This window comes from Eptesicus fuscus, chromosome 5, assembly GCF_027574615.1.
Source record: "Eptesicus fuscus isolate TK198812 chromosome 5, DD_ASM_mEF_20220401, whole genome shotgun sequence".
In the NCBI taxonomy this organism is placed as follows: domain Eukaryota; kingdom Metazoa; phylum Chordata; class Mammalia; order Chiroptera; family Vespertilionidae; genus Eptesicus; species Eptesicus fuscus.
Window position 1 is genome coordinate 11,466,598 of NC_072477.1, and position 14,529 is coordinate 11,481,126.

At 35.5% G+C, this 14,529-nt stretch overlaps 1 protein-coding gene across 6 annotated transcripts in view; it reads left to right on the top strand.

The window, feature by feature from the left end:
- The window catches only part of EML5 (EMAP like 5), a 107,273-nt gene that overhangs the window by 77,077 nt on the left and 15,667 nt on the right, over window positions 1–14,529 (top strand). For 2 of the 6 annotated variants that reach the window (XM_008148408.3, XM_054715842.1), the window contains exons 27-33: window positions 376–502; window positions 3,060–3,074; window positions 4,013–4,021; window positions 6,062–6,140; window positions 6,863–6,992; window positions 8,203–8,301; window positions 12,283–12,303. In XM_008148408.3, coding sequence (XP_008146630.2) covers window positions 376–502; window positions 3,060–3,074; window positions 4,013–4,021; window positions 6,062–6,140; window positions 6,863–6,992; window positions 8,203–8,301; window positions 12,283–12,303 — 480 coding nt within the window. The remainder of the gene's footprint in view (window positions 1–375; window positions 503–3,059; window positions 3,075–4,012; window positions 4,022–6,061; window positions 6,141–6,862; window positions 6,993–8,202; window positions 8,302–12,282; window positions 12,304–14,529) is intronic. The other 4 variants (XM_054715844.1, XM_054715841.1, XM_028155857.2 and 1 more) reach the window with 4 other exon arrangements.

A 14,529-nucleotide genomic window follows, 5' to 3' on the forward strand; every position in this document is an offset into this window, starting at 1 on the left:
ACCAGGTCATTATAGAAAATACCTTTTACAGTAAATAATAAGCACAGCATCCATAATTTAACCACTCAGAGGCAACTTCTGTTAATAATTTGGGATCTAGTAATAAGGCATTTATATACATAGGATGTTTTTAACAAAAATCATTTTTGTAGCCTGCTATTATCACTTAGTAATACTTTGAAACATTGTTACATATCATTCAATATTCTTCTACATCACTTTTACTGGCTGTATATTATTTTATAATTTGGTTGTAATAATATACTTTTTTAAACTTATTTCATATCATTGAACATTGTTGTATCCAAATAATAGGATCACATACTTGGCCTCTTCAGTTATCAGTTAATGAATAATTCTTATATCTTATGGTAGGCTACGACAGTGATGTTACAAGGGAGAATGAAATCAGTTACACCATCAGAGCCTTATCAACAAATATTCGTCCAATGTTTGGAATCAAGCCTCATTTGCAACAAAAAGAACCCTCAATGGATGAGAGGTAACAGTCAAGTTTAAAACTAGATGAAGAAAACGATACTGCTACTAATAATTGAATTTATTCTTTAACTGAATGTATTTTTGCAAAAACTAAATAACAGTGGTACTCTTTATTATACGGTACCCAGGACCTCTTAGAAAACCATGTTTTTCCTTATATACTTTTTGGTGGTGACACTTTTTAGAAATCGGTTTAAGGAATGATGCTATATATAGTCTATATAATTGAAGAATGTTATTTGCTAACTTTTATAAATGTATGTGATGGGGTTGGGGAGATAATAAAAATCTAACCTAATACTATGTACTTTTTAGGAAGCACATGAGCAGAGATACTAAATTTTGAAAAGGCCCTTTGAGCCATGTGCCTTTAATCAAGGATAGATTTATTTCAGAAACTTTTCAAAAAGGGAAGTTAAAGTATAGCTTGTCTCTAATGGGAATTACTGGTCTTTGTCTAGAATCAGCAAATCAAAAATAAGGACATGTACACAATAATTTTATGAGGAGATAACTTTTTAGTAAAGTCTCTAAGCTAGGTGACAGATCAAGAGAGAAATTGTGAACCTGATCATTAGGGAAGATAGGAAACAATAAAGAGGCATATGGATCAGTGAATCACATGGATTGCAGAAGCAACGAGGTTTTAAGAAATGATAAAGGAAACATTGTCCAGAAATAGCAGTGAAGAGCAAAGAGGGAGTGGGAGGTGAAAACGGTGACCTCTTCTGTAGAAGCTGCGATGAGGAAAACTTCATCATGAGAAGTTAGTAAGAGTATTTGACGGGGGAGTTAAAGACAGGGAATGCATTCACAATGAACAGAATTTGTGGAAGATTCAAGTGAATGTATAGTTGGTGAGGGTAGTGCTGAAGAACATTGGAGCTCAGCTCGTAGAAATATCAGAAGAAAGCACTGGCAGAGGGATTGGCGTTTACACCTATGGGTTTAAGAATCGGGGAAAGGATGACGTCGGAAGGGTGGGATGCATGATGGTGATGGAGAAGAGGGCAGAACTAGACATTCACCCCAAAGTTCCCAGGAAGTTGTGGGTGGAATGTTGAGGTGGTGATGCCTCCACAGCTGTTCCACGTGCCCCTGTTGATGATGGTATACCTCAGATAATAACAGTGAGGAGTCACCATATGGCTGATCATCAGCATTGTCATCACGTATAAAGAGGCAAAGTATGAAGTTAGAGATATGTTTCAAAAAAGTTGGCCAAACCATAATCTGAATACTTGCACAGGATTCAAGGTTGAAGCAACTGGGTAGGAGGCAAATGGCATGGGGTTTGAATTCAGACAATGGGTTAAAATACTCATTTTATCATTTACCAGTTGTGAAAATGATAAATGTGAATCTTGTAAAATTGTTTGTCCCCTCTGAACCTCAGTTTCCTCAGAGGTAAAATGACTTCTAATTTATGGTTTAAATGAAAGAATTTAGATAGTAGGTCTTTACCAATGACATGCCTCCCATGGAATGAAATACAAAGTAACCTGAGGAGTACCTTGGTTAATACTGAAACACTATGAAATTAAATATTCACAAAGTAATGAACACTACCTATATATTAATTAATTAAAGTAATACATTTAAATATGCAAATGTGGATGTTCCTAATTAGAATATTTGCAATATAGTGCTTAATATTACTTAAAGGAAAGTATATCATCCAGGTCATGAAGCATGAAAAGTGTTTCATAAGGGAAAAGGAACTTGACATTTCCATAATTTCGTTTATTATATTTATTTTTAAAGAAAAATATTTATCAGATAAATTTAGTATGTCAGAGTGACCTAATTTTAATATGTAGGCTATCTTTTATGGTAAAACACTTTAATTTTCTTCCTCATTGCTGAAGTGACCCAAGTTCTGACAGGTGAAAATATCTTACTGCTCATGGAGAGTATTTGACAGTCATGATTATAATCTTTGCTGTTAGCTTGTATTTTTTACAGCTGATGTTTTAAAAATTATTTTGAAATTATTTCACACCTTGTTCTCAAATCATAATTCAGCTCTACTAAATTCTTCTGAAAATGTTGAGGCAGAAGAAGCCAGTAATGTGACTCATAGTTAGGAGTCTTCATTTTCATGAAATAAAAGAATCAAAGGAAATAAAAATGAAGAGATATTTCTTTTTACCAACTTTGAATATATTTGTGAGGAGAGAATATAGTCTGTATAAGTAACTATTTTCATATTTTAAATAAAATACATTATTGTCAAATGTGAAATAAGACACTTGATAGACAGTTAAAACAAATGCTTGTCAAATACCTTATTCACTTAAAAGGAAAATGTTTCTGATGACTATTTGATAACTACTATAATTGCTTGATACTTTGTGGGGTATTTTACCTAAATGACTTGAATAATTTTGTTATTCTTTTTATCTAAATATTTGTGAAACAAATCTTATGTATTTAAGTAATTTATTATCAGTGAAATTTTTGATATTTGTCTTTTCTCTGCTTACTAAACTGGTACATTTTATTCATGATCAGTTTTCATATGTCTCCTCCTTTTTTTCCTTTTGCTCCTTTTAAAGGCAGGGGATAGTAAGGTCAGTATTTTATTAAAGAAAATACTTTACTCAAAAATTGACTCTTCTGTTTTTGTCTTTATAGTTACTTAAGGTATATTTTTCCCCTATAAAACATTGAACTACATTTGTCAAGAAAGAATCAGAAAATGAAACAGGACAAATCCTACAAAACAGTTGCATTTTATAAATACAATATGTGGGTGTTGTTATGCGAGTCTTGATTATTATCATTGGTTTTAAAATGACTTTTCATAGACTCCTATACTCAAGATAGTTTCCATTTTCCCTTAAGTTTCAGAGACTGATAAAAACAATCAGTTAACCATACATTTTTATCAGTGGAAAAAGTTTCAGTTTATAAACCTATAAAGGTCATTTCATGCATATTTAATGTCTCCATGAATTTTAAAACATTAACATAGGGCAGTGAATGTATTTGTATGTTTGATAAAATGGTGTGCAAGGACTCTGGGGGACTTCTGTAGCTGCTTGTACTGAGATGAAAATGTCTCCAAACCGTTTCTGATGCAGAACCATTTGTGGTAAAGGCTACTTTGGAAGTTTTTTTTAAAAAGGTACCATTAGGAAAATGCTGGAAGATAAGGATGAAAAAATGATTTTTGAAATAAGATTGTAAGGAAATTCAAATATTGGGCACTCCTTAATTTGCAGACAGCAGGAATTATCTGTTTTTTGCAAGTTTTAACATTTATAACAGAACATGTTGAATTCTCATTTATTTTTCTCCTTCACCTTTCTTATTTCCCTGCCATTAATGGAGTAACTTAAGTCTTTTCTAATATGCAGTAATAAATAAAAACAGGCCTTTAAAATATACAGTATAGCTTACCTGCATTAAATTTGTAAAAAATATTTTATTACAGGAAATATTTTACTAGTGTTTTAAATTAAATCTGTGTTGTAATCTTTTCCCCTTTTTATCTGCTGCTAAAAAGAGGTTCCAGGTAATCCTCTTTCTTTGCTATGTCTTATAAGGCCTAATTTTGTATTTTTATCTTCTTTTATGTTTCCCATTAATGAGCTATGTTACTTGGTGTTCTTTACTTCTAATCGGTTTTTGTTTTTTCCTTTGAAATGAGTATTTCTGAAATGAACAGCATCTTAATTATTGGATTCACACATAAGTAACTACTTCTCTGAAACATTATCCATTTAACTTGTATAATATTACAAGCTGTGTAATTTTAAGCAATAATATATCTTATATGAATTATTTTTACAGAGTTTAAAGTACACTTAACTGTACATGGGATTATATAGATAAAAATTACAGCTCTCATATGGTAACATCAAATCAGGTTCAACAAAATGACTGGGAAGCAGAACCAACCAAGGCTGCTGTCCTTCTGTGAAATGATCCTAGCACAAATATTTTGAGTTAGACATTATACATTTCAGTTATATTTGTTAATTACATATATTTTTAAATTATATGAAAAAGGTTTGAAACCAAAATTGTTGTGATAATTTGAAAAGCTCTTTATATAGTTTCGTAAGTGCATTTAATTTTTATGCCACCAGCCAGTCAAGGTTATGTACTTCTACATAAGCTGTTGACCATGAAAATGCACACTCTTTTATATTACACTAGAGGCCTGATGCACGAAATTCGTGCAAGGGGCTCGGCCCCTGCCGCCTGCAGCGGCCCCTGCTGGCCGCCTCTGCCTTGGCCCCCGCCTGCCACGGCTTTCGGGTCTTATTAGCATATTATGCTTTTATTATTATAGATGTTCTAGTCATAACACTTCATTTACTTTTTATGGATAAATAACTTGAAAATGATTTTGAAAATACAAGTGTTATGTCTTTATTTTTATGGACTTATTTATAAATATTGGAATTTTTCAGAGGAAAGTTAATTTGTATCATTTCCTGATTTTGTTGTTAAAAATTAAATATTAGCCCAGCCGAGTGGCTCAGTGGTTGAGTGTCAAACCATGAACCAAGAGGTCACAGGTTTGATTTCCAGTCAGGGCACATGCCTGGTTGTGGGCCCAATCCCCAATAGGGGGCATGCAGGAGGCAGTGGATCAGTGTTTCTATCTCTCTATCCCTGTCCCTTCCCCTCTCTCTAAATCAATAACATTTTTTTAAAAATTAATATTAGCTTAAAATTTGGAGGGGGGAGTTGATACATGATTAATTTAGATTAATTTAGGTTATTAAAAATTTTAATAATGATTATATCAGTTAAAACTAAATGATGTGGAGTTTTTAAATTTTATTTTAAAAAGAATTTTAGGAAAGAGCCTTTACATTTAAGTGAATCAAATGTGAACTCTATACACCTAATGGGACACTACGAATAATCCTGAACTAGCTGTGGAAACCGAGAAGAGCTGCTGTGTAGGTGAAGTTGATTAGACTTTAGTAAACAGTGAGGATAAGAGAAGAGGAGGAGTGGGAGGCAGTAGTAACAGCCGTCACCTTTATAGAGTGTGGTATGATTTACATGCTTCGTAACGATAACGTGTCCTGCTGGACTGATGGGATGCCACGGCCATGCTAGGGACTGCAAGAGGGAGAGAAGGTAGGCACAGAGTGGCAGGTAAGAGCACAAATTCGAACTCAGACGTGATTTCTGTTGGCAATAGAAAATTCATAGAAATATTTTCAAAATTCAGTTCACGAAGAATCTATTGAATACGTACCGGGTATCAAATACTGTGGTAGATACTTTAGAGCAGTAATCCAGGCTTTGAATATGTAAAACTAACATTTATATATTTTTATAAGCAGTCTGCTGTATAGTATTTACATTATGAAGCATGCACTAAAGAAATTAAAAGTAAAATGAATAAAAGGTCGATTACCTTCGTGTTTTAGAAGATACCAAGATAGAGAGGCACAGTCTAGTGAGCACACAGATGGGGCTTGTTTTTATGAAGGCATGCTAGACCTTTCTCTCTGGAAGGCGTGTTAGACATTTCTCTCCATGAAGGTGCCCATAACTGCCTTTCCTCATCCCCATTTCCCTGTTTCAGGCCCCCCGTGAGCAGGGCCCCGCCACAGCCAGAGAAACTCCAGACCAACAATGTTGGCAAGAAAAAGAGACCCATAGAGGTGAGGAAAACTCATTCACTACTTCATTCTGTTTTCTGTTTGTAAAATACCCAAATCTTAGTTTTAATGAAAATAAGCATACTGAATAATCATTTTTGTTCGGTTGTAAAAATGGATTGCTTAAATGTCAAGGCTGAGCTTTAGATTGACATCCTAGGCATTTCATAATCCCCGTATCAGCAGCAACAAGCAAACTGTGCTACGTTGGGTCAAAAATAAGGCATCAGAACTGTGGGAGGGCGATTGTACTCACTGCCCCACGGGGCCCCCGGTCACTGAGAGCACGAGTCGTCGGGGGTGCACTGCCCTGTGCACCAGTGTCGCTGTACTGTTCCCATGCTCAAAAGTGCACCCCTGGGACCTAATTTCTACTGAGTTATAGTAACTATTATTTTGACTAATTAACACAAATCGGAATATTCTTCTTTTGGACAGAAATATCTCAATGTTTAACCCATAAAATCTTTAAGAACTGAAATTCTTAGAATCTTACTTTCCTTTTCGTTTTTACGACTTTATGTGGAAAAAATAGAATGTGTGTTTTAGCTGTCCAAAACAGGTTACATAAAGAAGTATGTCTACTTTAATTTTGTGTTTGCAGTTTGTAAAACATCAGAAATGCATCCTTTATTTTGTCTGAAGGTACCAATACTGTACACAATAAAAAAAATGGTGAATATTTAGACATGAGGAATCATATTATGGTTTTATCATTGTTATAGGACCTCATGTTGGAGCTTGTTTTTGGCTATCGAGGCAGAGACTGTAGGAATAATGTTCACTATTTAAATGATGGTGATGATATAATTTATCATACTGCATCCATTGGAATTCTGCACAACGTTGCTACAGGTAGGAAACCCTGATTCCTCATCCCTCCTTTCTCTTAAATTCAAGATTTTTAAATTTAGCATCTTAAAATTCTTTGTTAAAACTTTAAATAATTAAAATGCCTGAGCCCAGAATATACGTCATACTGTAGAACTTCCTACTAATATTTCAAGTAACCAAATTTACAGTCTTAATAGAGTGTAGGAGCAGCAAAGGGTTTCATATGCCAAGTGCACAAGGTCTCTGAGCGAAGGTTTACTGTATGTTGAAACCATTGTAACTTTATTCTATTGATGGTTTGGATCAGGGGTCCTCAAACTTTTTAAACAGGGGGCCAGTTCACTGTCCCTCAGACCATTGGAGGGCTGGACTATAGTTTAAAAAAAACTATGAACAAATTCCTATGCACACTGCACATATCTTATTTTGAAGTAAAAAAACAAAACGGCAAAAACACCCGCATGTGGCCCGCGGGCCGTAGTTTGAGGACGCCTGATTTGGATAGTTGTCTCTAATAGTGATTGAAAGTAGCATTCTGGGTGAGCTTGATTGCTGGGGTGGGGATGAGGTGGGTGGTATTCATACTGAGGCTTTGGAAAGCCAATATTTAACTTCCATTGGTGTATTTCTCTCCCCCCCCCCTCTCTCTAAGTAAAATAAATAAGTAAAATTCTTAAGTACCTCCCCGCCGATTATAGAATATGAAATTTAATAGAATGGCATTCAAATTCCTCTATGATTCTAGTTCCAATTTGCCTTCAGCCATATTTCTCTTTTCTTTTTATGACCCTACACTTCAGCTAAGTGAGTCCATTGTGTGCTTACTCAATACTTTCCTGCCTTTGTACCTTTGCTTCAAGTATTCTTCTACCTGGAATGCCCTTCCCACCCACCCTCACATTTACCGAATCCTCCAGGTCAGTCCAGCAGTGCCACGTGCCAGGATCAGAAGACTTCTCTGCTGTGAATCCCCACAGCGTTTGATCTTTGACTCTGTGGCACTTGTGTCTTCAGCCTATATCACATTGGTTTATGCCTTTCAGGGCTCTATCCCTTTAAAGGTTTCTGGGTCATTTTTCCATATTCATGATGATGTGCACATATTAAGTGCTCAAAAATATGTGTTCAAGAAGCAAGTAAGTTAAACAAAGCAGTTTATTGCTGTGGCTAAGTGCAGTTGGCTGTTATACTTTAAAGTTTTAAAATTTAATTTTCAAATTATTTTTTATAGGGATTCAGAGTTTTTATCAGGAACATAATGATGATATTCTGTGCCTCACTGTAAATCAGCACCCCAAATTCGTCAACATAGTAGCAACTGGACAAGTAGGTATGTTTTATATTTTAAAAGAAACAATTTTAAGTGATTGTCTTACTCAAATTAATTTAGTATCCTAAGGAAAAAATTAAAATATCTTGTTTATTTTTCAAAAATTATTTGCACATAAAGCACACACCCAGTTTGACCATATTATTTATTTCCAGGTATCTTCCTTTCACTTCCGTTATCTGAGTTGATTCAAACAGTTCAAAATTAAGAATAAGCTATTTTATGTTGATTGAAATAGTTGGATTTAGTCCTTTAGCAGAAATTTCAGATCAGCAAAAAGGTTTAATTTAATAGCATGTAGAGCAGAAAGGAAGAATTTGAGGAAGACACGGTAACTAAGGGGAGCCATGGGATAACTAGCTGAGGGGACAGAGCCTCTGCTACAGCAGGGTTATTAGCTAGAGAGAAGAGAAGCCACGACTGCTCTGTGCTAGCAAATCCCGCTGCCTCTCTCTCTCCTTGGAATTGATCTAATTTGCCAGCTGTTTCTAAATCATCACCTATACTGCTGTCTTTAAATCGGTGGAACTATAAACTTATACAAAGGCGGTAACCCTACCAGCAAAATGATGAGAGGATAGCAGGTCTAGTTAAGACATATCTACCAATCAATCAGTGATCACTATGAATTCTGCATAATAGATTCTGTCAGTCAGATCTTCACAACCTGGTATAGTTTTTAGAAATGATTGGAACCCTGAGTTTGTTGGGTCTCAGTGGGCCGCAGTTGCTAAGCCAGCTTTCCAGGTGTTCCAAGTGTCTTTCTTCTTAAGATGACTTATGCCTTTAATATCTTCGTACAGGTACTAAATTGATCAGTTAAATACTTACTTTCTGGGTTGCTTAGTTCTACAGTGATGCCACAAAGACCCTTATATTCTTTCTGTAAAATTTTCTACTTTTGTAAAGAAAGTAGACTAATATTTCACCTGTTATATACAAAATATTCTCATCTTTGAATATAAATACACTACAAGCCCAGTGCGTGAAATTGCGCGGCCCCACCCACCCACGTGCGCCCCGCCCACCCACACCGGTCTTTGGTCATTACGGTGTTAGGGCCGCTGGGTTTTTATAATATAGATAGGCTAACCCCTTTTTCTGTTAAGTGTTTTGAAACAATTTTGTTTTTACTCTGCCTGAGGAATGAGAGGCCATGTTATTGCCATTTTGGTCACTAAAGAACCTAGTTCAGTGCCTCTTGGCATATACTTACTTTTTTATTGCTCAGTTAGTTTTGATTGAGCAGATTTATTTATTCAACAAGTTTATTGAGCACATATCATGTTCAAGGTATTGTTCTAGGTTCTGGGGATACAAGAAGCTTACAAAAGAAAACTGTACACAATTTAAAAAATGGAATTTACATTCTGTGAATAAAATTCTGGAAGGCATGTTTCTTTCATTTTCCAACGTTGCTCCTTCTCTTTTTCTTTCCTCTTCTCTCCCTCTGTTAAGCAACTTTAATATATTAGTGTTCTAGTTTTCTCTTTTGATTAAGAAATGTGATCACAAGTTAATCTTCCACAAAATTTGACTCTCATCCACTTCTTATCCTTTTTAAAAATTGACAAATAATTGACATATAACACTATGTTAGCTTCAGATATACATCACAATGTCTTGACATTTATACTCTTTAAAAGGCAACACTCTAGGGAATGTGGAATGACTAGTTACTGCCTCCCCTCTCCTTCTAAGTCCAGGCAGTGCAGAGTAGCCTGAGCTTGCCCCCCACTTGTACCCTCCCACAAAACCCGTAACAAAAGTTCTGTGCTGATGACTAGTTAAGTGCAAGATAGATTCCAGAGAGACCAAAGAGTGAGGGACTTCTTTTCTTCTAAACCTAAAGAGAACTGAATCAGTAGTTACTTTGCCTGCCAAGCTTTTTTTAGCACCCGCAAAGCACAGAACACTGCCTATAATGTTTATGGTTCTCTCTGTTGGAAATCATATAGATCATAGAAGAATCAAAATACTTTGCTTTTGTCATATTTTACCCTATTACATTCAAGCTTTTCTTTTTTTCTTGACTGGAATCTTGGAATCCCAGGGACAAATAATATCATTTTATCTAGTCTATCATTAGATAAGTTTGAATGTCCTCTGTAACATCTCTGATGAAGGGTCTTCCTACATATGCTTGAACCCCATCATTACTTAATGCTTAACAAAATAGTATAACCTCTCCTTGGGAAGCTCTGTTATAAAGTGCTTCTTTATACACAACACAGATCTGTCTCTTTAATTGCAGCTCATTGGTCCTCCTTCTTGAGGCACCTAGAACAGCTAATTTTTTTTTAATATTTTTATTGATTTCAAAGAGGAAGGGAGAGAGAGATAGAAACATCAATGATGAGAGAGAATCATTGATTTGCTGCCTCCTGCATGCCCCCTACTGGGGATCGAGCCTGCAACCCGAGCACGTGCCCTTGACTGGAATCGAACCTGGGACCCTTCAGTCTGCAGGCCAACGCTCTATCCACTGAGCCAAACCAACTAGGACTAGAACAGCCAATTTCCCATGATAGTATCATCCACTATTTGGAGAGAACTGTCATAATCTCCGAGTCTAATCTAGTCCAATCTAGCCTCTAAGCGGGCTCACTTCCTTCAACTACATTCCATAAGTCAGAGTAAAATGAGAGCAGTGGGATTGCTTTCCATGGACTATGATATCTGAAAACCCAGAATTCTCTATCAAATGGTCCTAAACCTGCTTGTGGGCCTGTCTCAGCCTCTTCTCCAAGTGCAAGCTCCCAGTTGTAGATTGCACAACCAAGAAGAGCCCTCGTGAGGATGCCCAAGGGGCAGCGGGCATTGGGAGGTGGTGAAGGGGCTTTGACGTGCAGGCTGGATGACTACACATGAGCTTCCATACTCCTGTGGTGGGGGGTAAAGCTGGGATGGGAAGAGAAAGGGATAGGCTAAGGCTGTCTCATGCTGCCCAAATTCTAAGGAGTTCTAAAATTGAACCAGGCCTATTGAACCAGGCCTTCCAAGTCATTATAGGGGGGTACTTGTCAAGATAGGCAGATAAAACATTTCACTTAATAATTGTATCTTGATTGATAAATTGAAAATATTTAGGCCTGTGATGTCTAGGTCTTTATTTGTGCTCTTGTCCCAGGTCCTGCAGATATTCAGGGCCAAGCCCGACTTCCAAACAGAGGTCCCGGGTTTCTCAGCCATCCTTCCTGGGGCGCGGTGCCAGTCCTCTCCCCATTTGGTTCTCGTCAGAGCAGTTCACAACTAACAGTGTGTTTCCTATGCAGCTGCTCAGCAGTCAGCTACGATTTTCTCTTTTCTCTCACATTCCATGTCAGCACACCCTGGGCCTTCATTATAATTCATCCTTGAAATCATTATTTCACAGGGATATAAGGCTCTCCCCAAGCCATCATCTGCCTTGAAAGGATTCCTAAGTTTTTACTCCTTCATTGCTAAAAACTGCTGCTTCTAAAATGTTGGGTAATAGGTATTTCTACCACAAACATAACGAGCCCTGGCTTTCTTGTTTTCTGTATCGGTAACCTTTTACTCATACAGAAAATTTTTAGTTAAAAAAAAAAAAAAGAGCATGGTTAATTTATGGCCTTGAGTTATATGGTAACTTTTGCCATCGTTTCTCTCAGGTTTAGATCTAATTCTCGCCTTCAAGTAGAGATGCATTCTAACCTTAAAGGGCCTATTAACAGTTCATTTTGTAAAACAAAATGAGGATCATATCAATTTAAATCATACTATTATTTTCAAAGTTGTTAAAATTTTATTTAACTTATGAAATACAAAGAGAATAAAGTATTAAAATTATTGGCTTCACTTACAGTTTACTCAGTTTCACATAAAATTAATTTTGTATGACACTTGATTATTTAAATTATATAAAAATCACTATTTTATAATTGAGTTTTTCAAATTTTACTTTTAGTATTTATGTTATTAATGGATAATTATTTTTCTTCTCCTTTTCCATTTTAGGTGATTCAGCAGACATGTCACGTAAGGAAAATTAATCACTTTTTTGTTTTAGTTATATTGTTTAGTAATGATAGTCCATATTTTTATAGAGTAATGAGATACTTAAACCTATTTTGGATGTTTTAAAAATGAAGAATACATCCTTTTAATGTCATGATATTGAGCCCAATCTGTAATAATAGTAACAATAATTATTTTTTAAAAAGTAATACTATATTTTGACCTTTTTAGTGTGCCCAGCACTGTTGTAAGCACTATACATGTAACCTATTTAGTCATCACAAGAATTTTTAATAAATAGGTATTAACTTGCCAATCTCATGTAGCTGTTAAAAGTAGAGGGTTTAACACTTAATCTTAAATATGAATCAGTAAATTTTATTGCCTGAAAATAAAATTTTTAAAATTTTATTTTTATATACTATCACAATTATTGCACATGCTAGATCAACAGATCATTTAAATATTTAAGAAAAACTTTTTATTAATTTTGACCATGTGCTTGTGAATCTAAAAAGCTATTAAATAAAAAATGTGTTCATTGTTTTTAGATATACACAGTGTCCCCCCAAAAAATGTATACACACTTTAATAACTGATAGCTCAATTTTGAAAATGAAATGTATTTTAATAAACACTGCCTTTATAATTATTCAAAGTGTGTGTCTACATTTTTTTTGGGACACCCTATATAATAACTAGGCTTTCCAACTCAGCTTTCAGTTTACATGATATAGTAAGAATTAGCAGTTTGATTTGTAACTCTTTCCCTGCCCTCCCCTCCTCTGGCAGAAAGCACGGTTCTGTGACTTGACTGTAATTTAAGGAGACCCTAATGGCATCTCTATACTGGAGACTAAGAGTCAAGGATGGTCATGAAAAGTCGGTGGGATTGCTTTTCCAGAGGCAGCTTGATGTGATGGACAGATCAGACCAGAGCCTGGGGCTGACGACAGCACACCTGCTGGCTCTGCCTGCCCTGAGCTGTGTGACTCAGGCAGAGCACTTCACCTCTCTGAGCCTGAGTTCGTGGGAAAGCATACCTGTCTAGAAGTAGGGGTTAGAAAGCATGAGATATTCCTGGTAACATGCCTGGTCCATGATAGGCACTCATAGCTGGTGGCATACAGGAAGTAGAGAGCAGGAGTAGCATCTGTGTTATGGCAGCAGAGTGAATGGCCATTCTGAAATTACAGTTGGCCCTCCATATCCATGGGCCACCAATGGCAGATTAAAAACACCCAGAAGGAGAAGCTCCCCCAAATTCCAAAAAACAAAATTTGAATTTGCCACATGCTGAGCACTGTGCTGGATCCGTGCAAATGAAGTGAACACTGCCATAGCCTATAGGCCAGTGGTCGGCATGGTATATAGTATTTGCATATAACCTGTATTTGCCTATACTAGTAGTGGTCGCGAGCCGCAGTTTGCCGACCACAACTAGTATAGGCAAATACAGGTTATATGCAAATACTATATACCATTTTACATAAGGGACTTGAACACCCCTGGATTTTGGTACCAATCCCCCAGGGAAACTGAGGGACAGCTATATAGGAGAAAATAAAATATACTTAATAAACACAATTTAATACTTCCTTTGTAAGTTAGGCCTTGAGAATTTCCAGTAATTTAAATTTTAACTACTGTTACATCAATAACTTTAGAACAATCTAAATGTGGAGCAGTCCCATAACATAGTCATACTTATTATATATGTTTTAAAATATAAATTCTGCTATAAGTTTCTTACCATCTCATGTAATTTTTTATAAATGTTTAAAAAGCTCAGTAATCCAATTTATCTAAGATTATTTGCTATTTAAATTTTAGATAAATTGAACTGTGTAATTTTTGGCATATTAAATTTGGAGACAAAAATAAGTGATGTTTCTTGAAAATCCATTATCTATCTCATCACATTTAAGCAAATATAGTATATGAGTTGCCCAGAGGTGCTTTTTGTAAACATATTAAAATGTTTTTACATTATGACCCATGTAATATTTATCACTAGCAAAAAATCAGAGTGATCCACCAGTATGTATTTACAGTTTAAATTTGAACCACCTAACATGGCTTATTAAGTTTACAGTCCCCATATCCTTTGAATTTTATTGAATGAGGAACATTTTAGTCCAATACTTAAATTATTGACAGTTTTTCACACATAGATACCTTATTTTATTATAGGGTAAACCTTTGTATCTATTTTCATGTAGTTATGATTTTTTACATAAAACTTGT